The sequence below is a fragment of the Pseudorca crassidens genome, chromosome 4 (genome assembly GCF_039906515.1).
Source record: "Pseudorca crassidens isolate mPseCra1 chromosome 4, mPseCra1.hap1, whole genome shotgun sequence".
Lineage (NCBI taxonomy): Eukaryota > Metazoa > Chordata > Mammalia > Artiodactyla > Delphinidae > Pseudorca > Pseudorca crassidens.
In genome coordinates, this window is record NC_090299.1 from 114,772,440 (window position 1) to 114,785,637 (window position 13,198).

Below are 13,198 nucleotides of genomic sequence, written 5' to 3' on the forward strand. Positions count from 1 at the left end.
TCCTAGGACTAGAAGGCTGAGATGGAACTAAATTGCTCTGCATAAGAAAGGTATATGGGCTGCACCTCCCTGTTCATTGTAGCATTATTTACAATTGCCAAGACATGGAAACAACCTAAGTGTCCACTGACAGATGAATGGGTAAAGAAAATGTGATATATATTGGAATATTGTTGGAATATTGTTCAGTCATAAAAAGAAGGAAGTCCTGCCATTTGCAACAACATGGATGGAACTTGAAGGCATTATGCTTTAGTGAAACAAGTCAGACAGAAAGACAAATACCATGTGATCTCACTTATATGTGGAATCTAAAAAAACAAAACAAAACAAAACAAAACCAAAAACACCCAAACTCATAGATACAGAGAACACATTGGTGGTTGCCAGCAGTGGGAGGTGGGCAAAAATGAAGGTGGTCATAAGGTACAAGCTTCTAGTGAATAAGTCATGGGGATATAATGTACAGCATGGTGACTATAGTTAATAGCACTGTAGTGCATATTTTTTGATATTTATTAATATGGGAAGTCATTCATAATTTGTGGCTAAGCCATAAAACAAAACAAGCAATTTAGAAAATAGTATGCACAACACCATCACATATTTTCATAAGGAAAATGACTAGAAAAAATACCTCCAAATAGTTTCATTTTGCACAAATGTCTTACCTGATTATTATTCTTGCCACCTTTTACACCTTTGAAACTAATCTACTGACCTCTTGACCACAATATTTTCCATGTGCTGGGGGAGTAAAAAGGAAATTAGAACAAATATGATCTGTCCCTGCTTTCATGATGCTTATCAATTACCATCGATGCAGGTGTTAAACCAAAAAAAATGAAGACTGCTAGGAAGGCAAAAGACAGGATATTCTATAAATTTATAATAGCAATCTTTGGAATCCTAAACCCTAGGGTTAATTTTTATAAGACAATAAATAAATAAATAACTTCTGTTTACTGCCATGAACAATGAAACAGGACCTGCTTTCTAGACTCAGCACTGCCATTCTGTATACACTGGTGACCTTGTAACGCTATTTAAGTTTTCTGTCTTGCATATTTGAAAGTTGCCGAGAGAGTAAATCTTAAAAGTTCTTATCACGAGAAGAAAAAATTTTGTAACTGTGTGGTGATGGATGTGAACTAGAATTATTGTGGTGGTCATTTTGCAATATATACATATATAAAATCATTATGTTGTACACCTAAAATGAGTGCAATATTATACGTCAATTATATCTCAATTAAAAAAATGTAATAAAATTCCAAGTTAACCTAGAAAAAAAGGAAAAATAAAGGTATGTTGTGCCCCTGTGGCTGGCTTGCTGCAGGGGATGACTTTGGGGAGGACAGAGATGGGTGGTGGGAATGTTAATTAGGTGGTTTGCTACATGGCTTATGACAGAAATCCTCCCTTTGTGTATAAAATCTACAGTAAATTCTTCATTGCTAGGCAATTAACTCCTGGAGTAGATTTACTTTATGGGGCTGTGAAGACGTGCCAAAAGACATTCAGGCTCCCTGAGGGAGGAAACCACACTTTCCTGGGGTGAAGGGCCGTGCAGGGTAACACCTGGTCTCCCAGTGCAGGGAAAATCCAAAATAACAGAAGCCTTTTACTTGACAACATTTAAAAAACTTCTTATTCTGGACATTTTCAAACTTACGTAAAGGTAGAAAAGTAGAATGAAGAATCTCTACGAACCCATCATTCAACTTTGACATTTTGACAAGCTTGGGCTCATTTTTAAAAGAAGCATATTGTAATTTTCCATGAAGCAGTATTTAAAGACACAAGAATCGTTGAGGAAATGAATTTTTTAATGGCATTCATCTCAGAGAACAGCAGTGGAAATATATTTCTTTCAAAATAAACCAAAAATTAAAAATGTTTTGAAGCCATTTGAAACCATATGATTAGCTGAATTAGTTTCTTAAGGCTTGAGGTGAGATAGCACTGAATAGATGCAGTATTTCATTCCAGCATTTTCTTTCACTACTAGTGAATTTGACCTGTAGAAATCAGAAAAAGAAAAGGAAAGAAAGACTAAATCGATGAATGAATTAGGACTTATCAATTCCATCTTTACATTATCTTGTTCCAAGTATCAAAACTTTCATTCCACTGCTACCCTACTGCCAAATTGCTGCATATTTAAAATCTATACCAAATAATGGCCCCTGGTTCAGTACAGCCTACTTGGAGGAGTCATAAGCACTACTTAAGATTCAGATGAGTCTTCTAGGTTAGAGCCTCATTATGCTTCCTTGCTTGAAAGTTGCATTTATTTACTCATCCACATTAGTTATTAAGTGCCTACTATGCATCAGGCACCATTGCTAGGTGGTTGGGAAAACCAACAGAATGCTCTGTAGATTGCCAGAGCTAACCCCTCTTACCAAATGGCAATGACTCACCAAACATGCTAAGGTAAGAGACTCTTAAAGGCAGAGACCCCAAAACAATTTTTTTCATTAACTGGATGACTAGACCAGTAAACTGCCACATTCTAAGTAGGGGACTAGGGCTACTTTGGCAAAATTCTGAGCCACATTGGTAACAAAGGGCTTTAAAGAAACATCAATGCTAGGGAAGAGAAACAACAGCCAATTCTCAGGATGTAGGGTACAAGGAGGAAAAAGAATAAGAAAACTCACCATCTTTACTCTGCTTGTAAATGAGTAAAGCACATCAGTCGTTGAAGAAAGCAATCAGAAGACAAATACTAGGATACTAAAATGGTACTAGGGGCTTCCCTGGTGGAGCAGTGGTTGAGAATCAGCCTGCCAATTCAGGGGACACGGGTTCGATCCCTGGTCCGGGACGATCCCACATGCTGGGGAGCAACTAAGCCTGTGCACCACAACTACTGAGCCTGTGCTCTAGAGCCCGTGAGCCACAACTACTGAGTCCACGTGCCACAACTACTGAAGCCCGCGTGCCACAACTACTGAAGCCCGCATGCCTAGAGCCTGTGCTCCACAACAAGAGAAGCCACCACAATGAGAAGCCCGCGCACCGCAACGAAGAGTAGCCCCCGCTCACCGCAACTAGAGAAAAGCCCGCGTGCAGCAGCGAAGACCCAACACGGCCAAAAATAAGTAAATAAAATAAACAAATTTATAAAAAATAATAATAACAAAATAAAATGGTACTAAAATGCAACATGAAATGAGCTAAGTTGTTCATGAAGAGGACATCATTTGGTGCTGCATGTGGGCAAAATAAGTAAGAGGGAGACAGACTGTGCCAGTGCCAACCAGTCATACTCATGAATGCACCATCCTGACCAAACACTTTTGAAGACTTTGGGAGATAAGACTTTGTAGACAATAGCTATTTCCAGGTGAAAATAAAACTTTGATAACAAATTCAATGGGATTGGCAGTAAGTGATGGAAAGGCAGGACTGAGTAAGCCATTGCTCTCTGGCCTGAGAAAAATAGGAAGAACTGAGAGGATTAAAAATGTGACCAGGGGCTTCCCTGGTGGCGCAGTGGTTGAGAGTCCACCTGCCAATGCAGGGGACAGGGGTTCTTGCCCCGGTCTGGGAGGATCCCACATGCCGTGGAGAGGCTGGGCCTGTGAGCCATGGCCGCTGAGCCTGCGCGTCCGGAGCCTGTGCTTGGCAACGGGAGAGGCCACAGCAGTGAGAGGCCCGCGTACCGCACACACACACACAAAAAGGTGGAAAAATGTGACCAGGAGAGCTTAGGAAACTAGGTAAATGAGTAGCTGCCCAACTTTGACCATACTGCCACCAAAAAGTCAGTACTCTTCTTCCTAAACGGGAACTTTGGGCCTTTTGGATAACTGGGTAAACTGTCCACACTTAATTTATAGAGACTGAGATAGCTTTCTACCACTTTGGAGAATGAATTATTATTTCAATATTGTGGAGTTGACAAGAACATATAACTAGATATATTACACAGTCACACTTAGTGTAACATCTCAATGGGTTACTGTTGACAGCAGTGAACCTGTGATCTAGGCTTAGGGAAATGAATGTTCTGTTGTACACGTGTCTCTACTACCTTAAATCATGATGTAGTTAAGATAGTTATGGATGAGATGTGGTATGTTTATTTGGTACATCACACGGCCACTCTACATGTGGCAGACATCCTAACAAATCACAGAATTCTTTCCCATCCAATCGGGGTTAGCCCTCTCTACCCAGGCTCTGGGAAGCTGACTCCCAACTGATTGGTGTAGGCTGGCCATTGAAAGTCATTTACCCCCCAATTTGGTAATGGATATCTCATGTATCGGTGAGACAGAGTACCAAAGGAATCAAAGATGTCCTTGAGAATTTGTTTTGATACTCACAAATCAAAGAATTCCCACCAACTTACCGTGCATCTTTTACAAAGCATTCATTGCTCTTCTTTTTTCAATATCTCGCTTGAGTTGACAAAGGGTGCAAAAAGGGAAACATGCCAGACATAGGAAATCATTACAAATAGACCCCTGTTAAAAAACAAACGGATCAACATGTAGCCTATAAATACAGTCATACAATTCCTTGCATTTGTTTAACTTTTCATACCTCTTTAAAACATACATTTTATGTCACTTGTTTATCATGAGAATTCTGTGACGTTATCCCTACTTTTCTGATGACCAAGTGAAGTTAACTGACTTGCTAAGATCACAGAAATTAGTGGCAGTGATTGGTCTTTCTCTTCTCGAGCCAGTGCCCTTTTCATAATAACATACCATTTCAAATGATCTGCAGGTTACAATTATAGCCCCAGTTGTCTATCATCTGTTGTCTCTTTTTTTTCTTTTTAAGAAAACTTTTGGTTTATGTATTATTTTTATTAATGTGGAATAGTTCCCTTTAAAGCCAGTTGTGTAATGCACCAATTTTTCCAATTTGTTATGAGTATAGTGCCAGACGAAGCTTTACCTTGTATCCCTCTAGCCATTTCTATTGACGTCCCTCATGCTATTCTGCAAGGGAGGAAGTCCATAGTGAGGGAGGGATATATAAAGTACGGGAAAAAGAAGAAAGAAGAGAATGAATAGTGTCTGGAAAAGCCACTATTCATTCGTAGAATGGGCTGCTTTGCAAAGTTTTTTTTTTAATAAATTTATTTATTTATTATATTTATTTCTGGCTGCATTGGGTCTTCATTGCTGTGCACAGGCTTTCTCTAGTTGCAATGAGCAGGGGCTACTCTTCATTGTGGTGTGTGGGCTTCTCATTGCGGTGGCTTCTCTCGTTACAGAGCATGGGCTCTAGGTGCACAGACTCAGTAGTTGTGGCTCATGGGCTCTAGAGAGCAGGCTCAGTAGTTGTGGCGCACGGGCTTAGTTGGTCTGAGGCATGTGGGATCTTCCCGTACCAGGGCTCAAACCCGTATCCCCTGCATTGGCAGGCGGATTCTTAACCACTGCGCCACCAGGGAAGCCTTTTGCAAAGTTTTGAGGGCCCTCTCCATGGTAGGTCTAGTTGAGTCTTAATGCCCTTGGGTAGAGATGCCCTTGAAGGGACTCCTGCCCTGTGTAGTCGGCACCGAGTGATCTGAGGGTTCTAGTCTGACAACCAGATTCTATGACTGTGTGTCTTGACTGATTGAAATAATTTTGAACTCCATTTTTGGATAGCACTTATTCTTTAAAATGTTGAATTTAATACAACTCCCAATTTACAGTGTGAGCAGGGACAGAGAGAAAGAGAGAGAGAGAGAGATCTATAGTAGATTTAGTTTATAAAGATTGGGAGCTCCTAAATGGTGAGATTATAAGTGATTTATTTTTCATAAAATTTTTTTTCTTTGCTACAGTGATTTTGATGTTCATCTAACAGAGGAAGCATGTGGGACAGAGTGGACAACTAGATAACAATGTTAGAAATCTTCTAATGATGTGACCTTCATCAGATGGAGGAATGGATATTCAGCTTGAAGAAAATTCAGTCTCTTGGCCTTCTCTTTTTCCCTGATAAAGCATCCAAATCCTCTAACCCTTCCTCAAAGTACTTGTTTTTTTCATTCTTTAGTTCATTGTTTATTTTTATTCTTTTTATCTTTTAAACCTTCATTAAACCAACACTTACTGAATACATATTATATGCTACAAGGAAGAAAATATTCAACAAGGATGTAACCACTTTTCTGTTCCAGCATGTCTGTGTCTGTCTTTTACCTCAGGAAGTTTTTAGGGGGAAAAAAGTCCCACTATTATTTGCTAAGAGACCTAGGGAAACCTTTAGAAAACACACCCTATTTCTAAGTCTGTTTCATAATACAAATACAGAGAATATAGAAAAGAAAAAAACATTCCTTTTTCAAATGAGAGGAAATGAACTACAGGTTTATACCATGCTGAAGTTAATAAGGGACATAAACGCCTTGACCAGAGCAGCTTCTTGGGAAGTGGGTGCCTGAAGCAAAGATTTTGCATTCATCACTCTGTTTGGGAAAGGGGACTGGTGCTTCACTTTTTTTGGAAGTTGTTAAAAAAAGAAGTCTTGTTTACAGAATCGTTGAGGAAATAAACAAATGAATTGTGGTACATGGCTGAATACACTTCAATTTGGGAAGACAAGGTGGTCAATTGGGAAAGACCAGACCTGACTCCAAGTCAGAATAAGCTTGAGCCCGAATTTCAGCATTTACATGTTCTGTGACCTTAAGCCTTTCTCATTCTTGGTTTTCATATCTATAAAGTGGAGATAACAATCCCTGCACCATAAAGAGTTTGTAAGTAGTAAATGAGCACATATATGTTAAGGTAGTGTCCCAGCACCTAGGCGTTCAATCAGTGGTTGTTTTTTTTTCTTTCTCCTCTGCTACAGAGGTTGTGGCCCTAGCCAAAGGGATGCTGTCTTGACTGTGTCCATGAAGGGAGGGGCAGTTCAGAGAGGCTGTATTGGAGCAGCCCTATAAAAGTTTGCATAGATGCAAACGGGAAACAAAGCAAAGAACCTGAATTATATAAATCAGTCCTAGGATTTACTAGCCATTTTTGAAGTCTGTTCTAAGGAAGAAGAAGAGAGATACGTTGTCTATAAATACACTTATTTAATGTATACCAAGGAAATTTATTATAGCATAGAATCCCAGACCCTAGAAGCGACCTTAGAAATCATCTTGCACAACTTTCTCACGACAGATGAGAAAACTGATGCTGACAAATGACTTCTCAGAGAGTCCAAAAGTTAGCTACTTGCTGAGCTGTTCCCAGAACCTTTATCTCCAGAATCCAGCTAAGCACCCCTTCCTCTACGCCATTATGGTCGGGCCACTTTGAGAATCTCACCCTCACACCCATGTACACAACTACATACACCCAACACTTAGTGTACAGTTTTGGGAACTTTATGGGACAGCCACAAAGTTAAGAACCCCTGTGTTAAGTTATGCTGGCATAAATGAGAGTGGCATAAATGAGTGGCATAAATGAGAGCTGCAGGGAGTGCTGAGAGACAGGCAGCTGGGCAAGCCCACAGGAGGAATGTAGCCTGCGCGGAGAAGACAGCTGAGCTAAGAACAAAGATAACAACAGTTACCTGCCAGGCCCTGTGCTAAGTCCTTTCCAAGCATGATCTTATGTGACTCTTACTATGCCACCTTGGGGGAGGTATTATTCTTACCATTTTATCAGTGAGGGAGCCAAAGCTTAGTAAGACGAATAACTTGTTCTCGGTCACAATGAGAGGGGCAGAGGCTAAGTTTTCAGGAACACAAATCCGTCCTGTCACTTCTTTGTTTAAAAGCATTTTAATGGCTTTCCGGCTCACTTAGAATAAAAGCTAAAGTTCTTATAATGGTCTCCAAGGCCCTAGAAGGTCTAACTCTTGCTAATGCTCTGATGTCATCTTGTATTATCTCTCCACGCTCCCGTCTCCCTCCCCCCACCCCCCAAACTATTTCTGCCTCTCTGGCTGCTTGCTGTGTCTGGAACATTCCAGGTAAGCTCTACTTCAGGACCTTGGCTCTAGCTATTTCCTCTGCCTGGACTTTCCCCAGATGAGTCAACCTCTCATCCTTTTAGGTGTTTACTTTCTTACTGAGGTCTTTCCTGATAACTCTATTCAAAATTAGAACCTTTCAACACTCTATTCCTCTTCCTTGCTTTTTTTTTTTTTTTTTTTTTTTTTGTGCGCTACACGGGCCTCTCACTGTTGTGGCCTCTCCCGTTGCGGAGCACAGGTTCTGGACGCGCACGCTCAGCGGCCATGGCTCACGGGCCCAGCCGCTCCGCGGCATGTGGGATCTTCCCGGACCGGGGCACAAACCCGTGTCCCCTGTATTGGCAGGCGGGCTCTCAACCACTGCACCACCAGGGAAGCCCTCTCTTCCTTGCTTTATTTTTCTCTGTTGCACTTATCGCCATCCTATAGATTATACTCTTACTTAGTTATATTGCAGCTATCTTGTTCCATTAGTGTCTGAGCTCTACCATTGATAACCATCATAGTAGTAATTGATGCGGCAAGAATCTTTGATGGGTGAGGGTTTGATGAAGAACAGGATATTTACATCTCTCTACAAAGTCCTTATCCATTATAAAGGGGAAAATAGCAACGTTGTGATGGAGAATCTTGACAGATGCTATCTTAACCAAGGAATCAAAGTTAACATCACGCCTAATGAGATAAATTGATGTCACTTGCTTCCTGATGTGATGCAAAGCAAACATAGCATCACTTCTGTGGAGTTTCTGCCAAAAGTGTGTAACCTAAGTCTAATCATAAGGAAACATTTGACAAGCCAAACGGAGGGATAGTCTACAAAATAACTGATCTGTATTCATTAAAAAAAAAAAGACAAAGACTGAGAAACTCTTCCATATTGTAGAAGACTAAAGAGGCATGACAACTGAACACAATGTTTGCTTCCAGATTGACTTTCTTTTCATCTAAAGAAAATTATTGGGATAATTGGTAAAGCTTAAATAATATCCATAGATTACCTAATAGTATTGTATCAATGTTAAATTCCTGGTTTTGATAATTGCACTGTGGTAATGTAAGAGGATGTCCTTGTTTTTCAGAAATACACACTGAAATAGAGATAACAGGGTATCACGTTTATAACTTGCTCTCAAATGATTCAGAAAAAAATAGAATAGATACATAGATAGATGGAGGAAAGAGAAAAAAATAAAGAAAATGTGGCAAATTTTTAATATTTGGGGAATCTGGGTGAAGCATATTCAGGAAGTCTTTGTACCATCTTTGCAACTTTAAGTCTGAAATTATGTTAAATAAAAATCTCAAAAAAAAAAAAAGAATGTAAGCTCCATGAAGACAGCGATTTTGATTTCCTTTATTCACTGATGTGTCTTTAATATCTGTAATAGTACTTTGCGTGTCCTATGTGCTCAATAAATCCCTGTTGGATGAGTGAACTTCAGCTTATGACCTAACAACGTTCTAGATGCTCAATAATCCCTTTTGAATGAATGAACACTGGCATATGAGTTACCGGTGAGGTAACTGTCTCACCAATGTGCCAGCTCTGAGGGGAGCTATCATACACCCTTTTTTTACCCAATGCTTTCTAAGCAACTGTCACCCACCCTGTAGGGTCCTCTGTCTGACTCTGAGTAAAGCCAGGAGAGATTAAGGACTCTGTGCTGACCTCCATCCCTCACCTGCTCGCCGCCAGCAACTTTTTCAGAGACATATCTATTGGATCAATAAAAGATTTTATTATGAATATATTCCAAAGGATGGATAGCCACATGGTCTTTGTAAATCACTTAAAAAATTTAGGATGGTAGTGGAGAAAAGACTAGGGTCAAATCATGATGGTGAGGGGGGCAATCATGGAGATCCAGTCAGACTGAAGGAAGGCCCTCGGCCTGTCCTGTCTGGGTAACTATTTCACAGTGGACGTGGGTGACTCACCGGGATGCCGTATCGGGTCCGATACATGGTCCTCATGGCGACACTTGCTCCACACAGGCAGCATTCGTCCATGTCAGAGGCAATCTGACATGAAAGGCACAGGGGCAAGAAAGTCCCACAGAGGCCTAAGGGCAGGGTGAAATCACACAGAGGAATTAGTCAGGGTCATCGTGAGTTTGACTTAATCACACCGCTTTCAAAAAGATGCTCACTCAGGAAATGGCCTTAATGGACATTCAGAGAAAACACTGGGGTCCCCTGGCTCTTTATGTCTTGCTTCTGGACCCTACACTCCTGGAGGTGGGGAAAATTGACTTGTCATATGCCAGGTCAGATTTAATTGCAAAATCTCCTGCCTTGACGATCTGAGCATGTCCAAATTATTTCTTCCCTACCCTTGTTTACATTTGGATCATCCTTGAATAGGAAGTTTGTGGCGTCAGGGGGTCTGAGAAACCCTCTGAAAACTGTGGGAGGGTGTTTAGGGTCAGAAAACATGGAGTGAAGAAATAATTGGAAAAATGAGTAGAGCAGTAGGAAACAGATTCTAGATGGTTGTTCTGGCAAAGAGTAGAGGCCTATTATTGTTATGAGGATTGAAGCAAGTAAAAGTTAAGGCGTATAGGCATCAAAAGCTTAAAAAGCATACTGAAATTTCACTTTAAAGAGTCTGTATAAGACAAAAAAGGGCCTAAGGAAATAGCAACAAACAGGAAACTGTTCGCAAACATGCTGAGTACAAGTCTATTTTGAAAAGTTCTAGAGTAGAGTTTTGATATGACTGTATCCTACATGAGATAAGAAAGCTCTTGTTTTTTGATTGATGGCTTTAAGCAAAAGGCTATCTCCACTGAACTTGGAACTTCCATCATATACAAAGAAAAGAGGCTGTTTTTCAAGACAGTGGAAAGACCAGCCACACAGAGAATGTCTGCAACTCTTTCGGCAATAGACTCTGAAACAAGGAAATTGTCTTACACAAAAGTGTGTTGGGTAGTGTGAAGGAATTATACTGAAAGCTTCCTGAAATGGAACAGTCACAAGAGTCACATGAATACTGAAAACCAGAAACACAGACTCACCACTGTAGGGAAAGGAAGAGGTAAAGAGAAGACTGGAGAAACACATCAAGAACACAGGGATACTAAAGAGGTGAAAAATATAAAAAGAGGTGATTGATCTGGACAAGAATCACAAACTCAAGGACAGGCAAGTAAAAATGAATGAGTAAAATAGTTGGAAAAAACCCACAAAATAGCCAATAGCAGATGGTGGACATAAATATGGCAAACTGTAGAGTGATGGTCCCTTTGAATGGGTTTAGCTAATACTCGGTAGCAACTGACTTCTGCCAGTTGAGGATGAGGAATCCTCTTTTCAGATTTTCCAAATTTTTAAGAGAAGCTGGAAATCTAGATTGGAAAGTTAGATTTTTATGTGGGCTCTGATTTTTATATGGTTCCTAATATTTTAAAATTAATACAGCAAGAGGGGTCATTATATACAGGACAAACAAAACACATCCTGTGGCAAAATCTGCCCAGTGGTTCCACCTTGTGACCTCTGAGTTCTAGAATAAAACATGGATCCCTTGAGAGGATAAGCAAACAATTTTTGTTATGTCAACAACTGCACGACTGTAGCCCAGGAGAAAGCAACGACCATGTGCACTTACAAATCCCCACGTCATCACAGCAGTCAAACACGCCGGTTTGCCAGTCACTAACCGTCGCACCTCCTGCGCCATATCTTGGCTGCAAAACAACTGGATTCATTTTTAAGACTAAGTTCAAAAAGGTACTGCCTGTGAAAACAAAACCAAAACAGTATTCAACACCTAACTGTATTGGATATAACGTAGATACCAATTCAGAAGACATTTCATTGCACCCCTCCTGCTTAGGGTTAGTCACATTCAGCTAACTTAGCATAACATTTCCAGACTATTGCCAATATTTGAGAATTAAAAACATAAGGGAAAGAAAAACAACATAAAGGAGAGGGGATGAGGATTCCATTCTCAGGTTGTCTGGTTGTGTGTTTTGTTTTGTTTTTTTCCTTTTTCTCCTTTCACCAATCTCTCTTTTCATCAGCAATTTTCAAGACAACCATCCTGAACAATGTCTATTTTGCATTTGAAGTGTTTCTATTTAATAGTAATTATAATCAATTTTTACAAAGCTATTCCACAGACATTATCTTAGTTGCTCTGTAAGAGAACTCTGTGAGATAAAGTTCTTTACATCTGCATAAAATTATTATTAAAACAGATGCTTCTAGCTAATGTCAGCATTAACTGCTTATTAGTGGTGTCCTGATAGCTAAAGTTTACTTGGAAAAAGATTAATTTCCCTTTGTGAAGGTATCTCTGAAAAAAGAGGCTTCAAGTCCCACAGAAAAACCCAGTGGTTGCAAAACCAGTAGGAAATAAGTGTCCCCCAAACAAAGTGGTGCCTATACTTCTCATATTTCATCCAGCGATCAAGCTCAGTCTTGTGAGCTGCTACCCCGTCAGAACTCTCAAGAGAGAAAATGTCTTCACTAAAATAATTTCACTAGTGACTTCACTAAAATGATTCACTAAAATGATTTCACTACTGACTAATGTTAGACATTTCTCCTTTCTTATTTCGAATCTAACCATAATGCTGTGCTCTGTAGTCTTGGTCCCTGGTCACTTTCAACACTTCCCTTGACTAGTTACAGGGCATCCCCCCACCCCTATTATCTCTCGGCTTTTGCTCCTTCAATATTCCTCCACTATGTTCTCAGGAAAGGCCCCAGTCAAAGGTTCTACCACAAGGCTTCCCAATCCCTAGTGCTTGGTTAAAAATGCAGATACTTGATTCTGATTCAGCAGCCTGGGGTGGACCCTGGGTGTGTAAAAATTTCAAGAGGTGATTCTGATACAGCCAGTTCTGGAGACCACAGTGTATATGTCATATCACTCTTCCTCAGTCCTTCCTAATCAGTCTTCTAAGCTCTTCACCTTGCTCTGCATTTCTTGCTGACTCATTTGTCTACTCTGAGATCCCTGACTATTATCAGTTGATTCCCACCAACAGCCAACTCCCCACCAAGTCAAAGTTCATGGAATAACAAATACCAAAACACTTTGAATTGCCTTAGAAAGGTGCCTCAAATATTTATTATCAAGAACTCGCTTTATGACACAAAGAGAAAACCACCCAGATTGAGAAGGCTATATAATTATGGTCAAATCACACGAAGAATCATGTTTGAAACTGCAAGGTGTAGATAAATATTTAACTAGAATTAGAAGGTCTTTCTCCTTTCTGACTGACTAGGAGGGCAATGATGG

The 13,198-nt window shown here is 40.2% G+C and overlaps 1 protein-coding gene across 1 annotated transcript in view; it reads right to left on the reverse strand.

Moving 5' to 3' along the window:
* Window positions 1-1,827: 1,827 nt before the first annotated feature.
* Window positions 1,828-13,198, reverse strand: part of LOC137223227 (placenta-specific gene 8 protein-like) — a 29,534-nt gene continuing 18,163 nt past the window's right edge. The window contains exons 3-6 of the mRNA XM_067734732.1: window positions 11,552-11,680; window positions 9,877-10,001; window positions 4,367-4,481; window positions 1,828-2,021 (exon numbers count right to left, since the gene is read on the reverse strand). Of these exons, the coding sequence (XP_067590833.1) occupies window positions 4,377-4,481; window positions 9,877-10,001; window positions 11,552-11,651 (330 nt within the window). The 5' untranslated portion in view covers window positions 11,652-11,680 and the 3' untranslated portion in view covers window positions 1,828-2,021; window positions 4,367-4,376. The remainder of the gene's footprint in view (window positions 2,022-4,366; window positions 4,482-9,876; window positions 10,002-11,551; window positions 11,681-13,198) is intronic.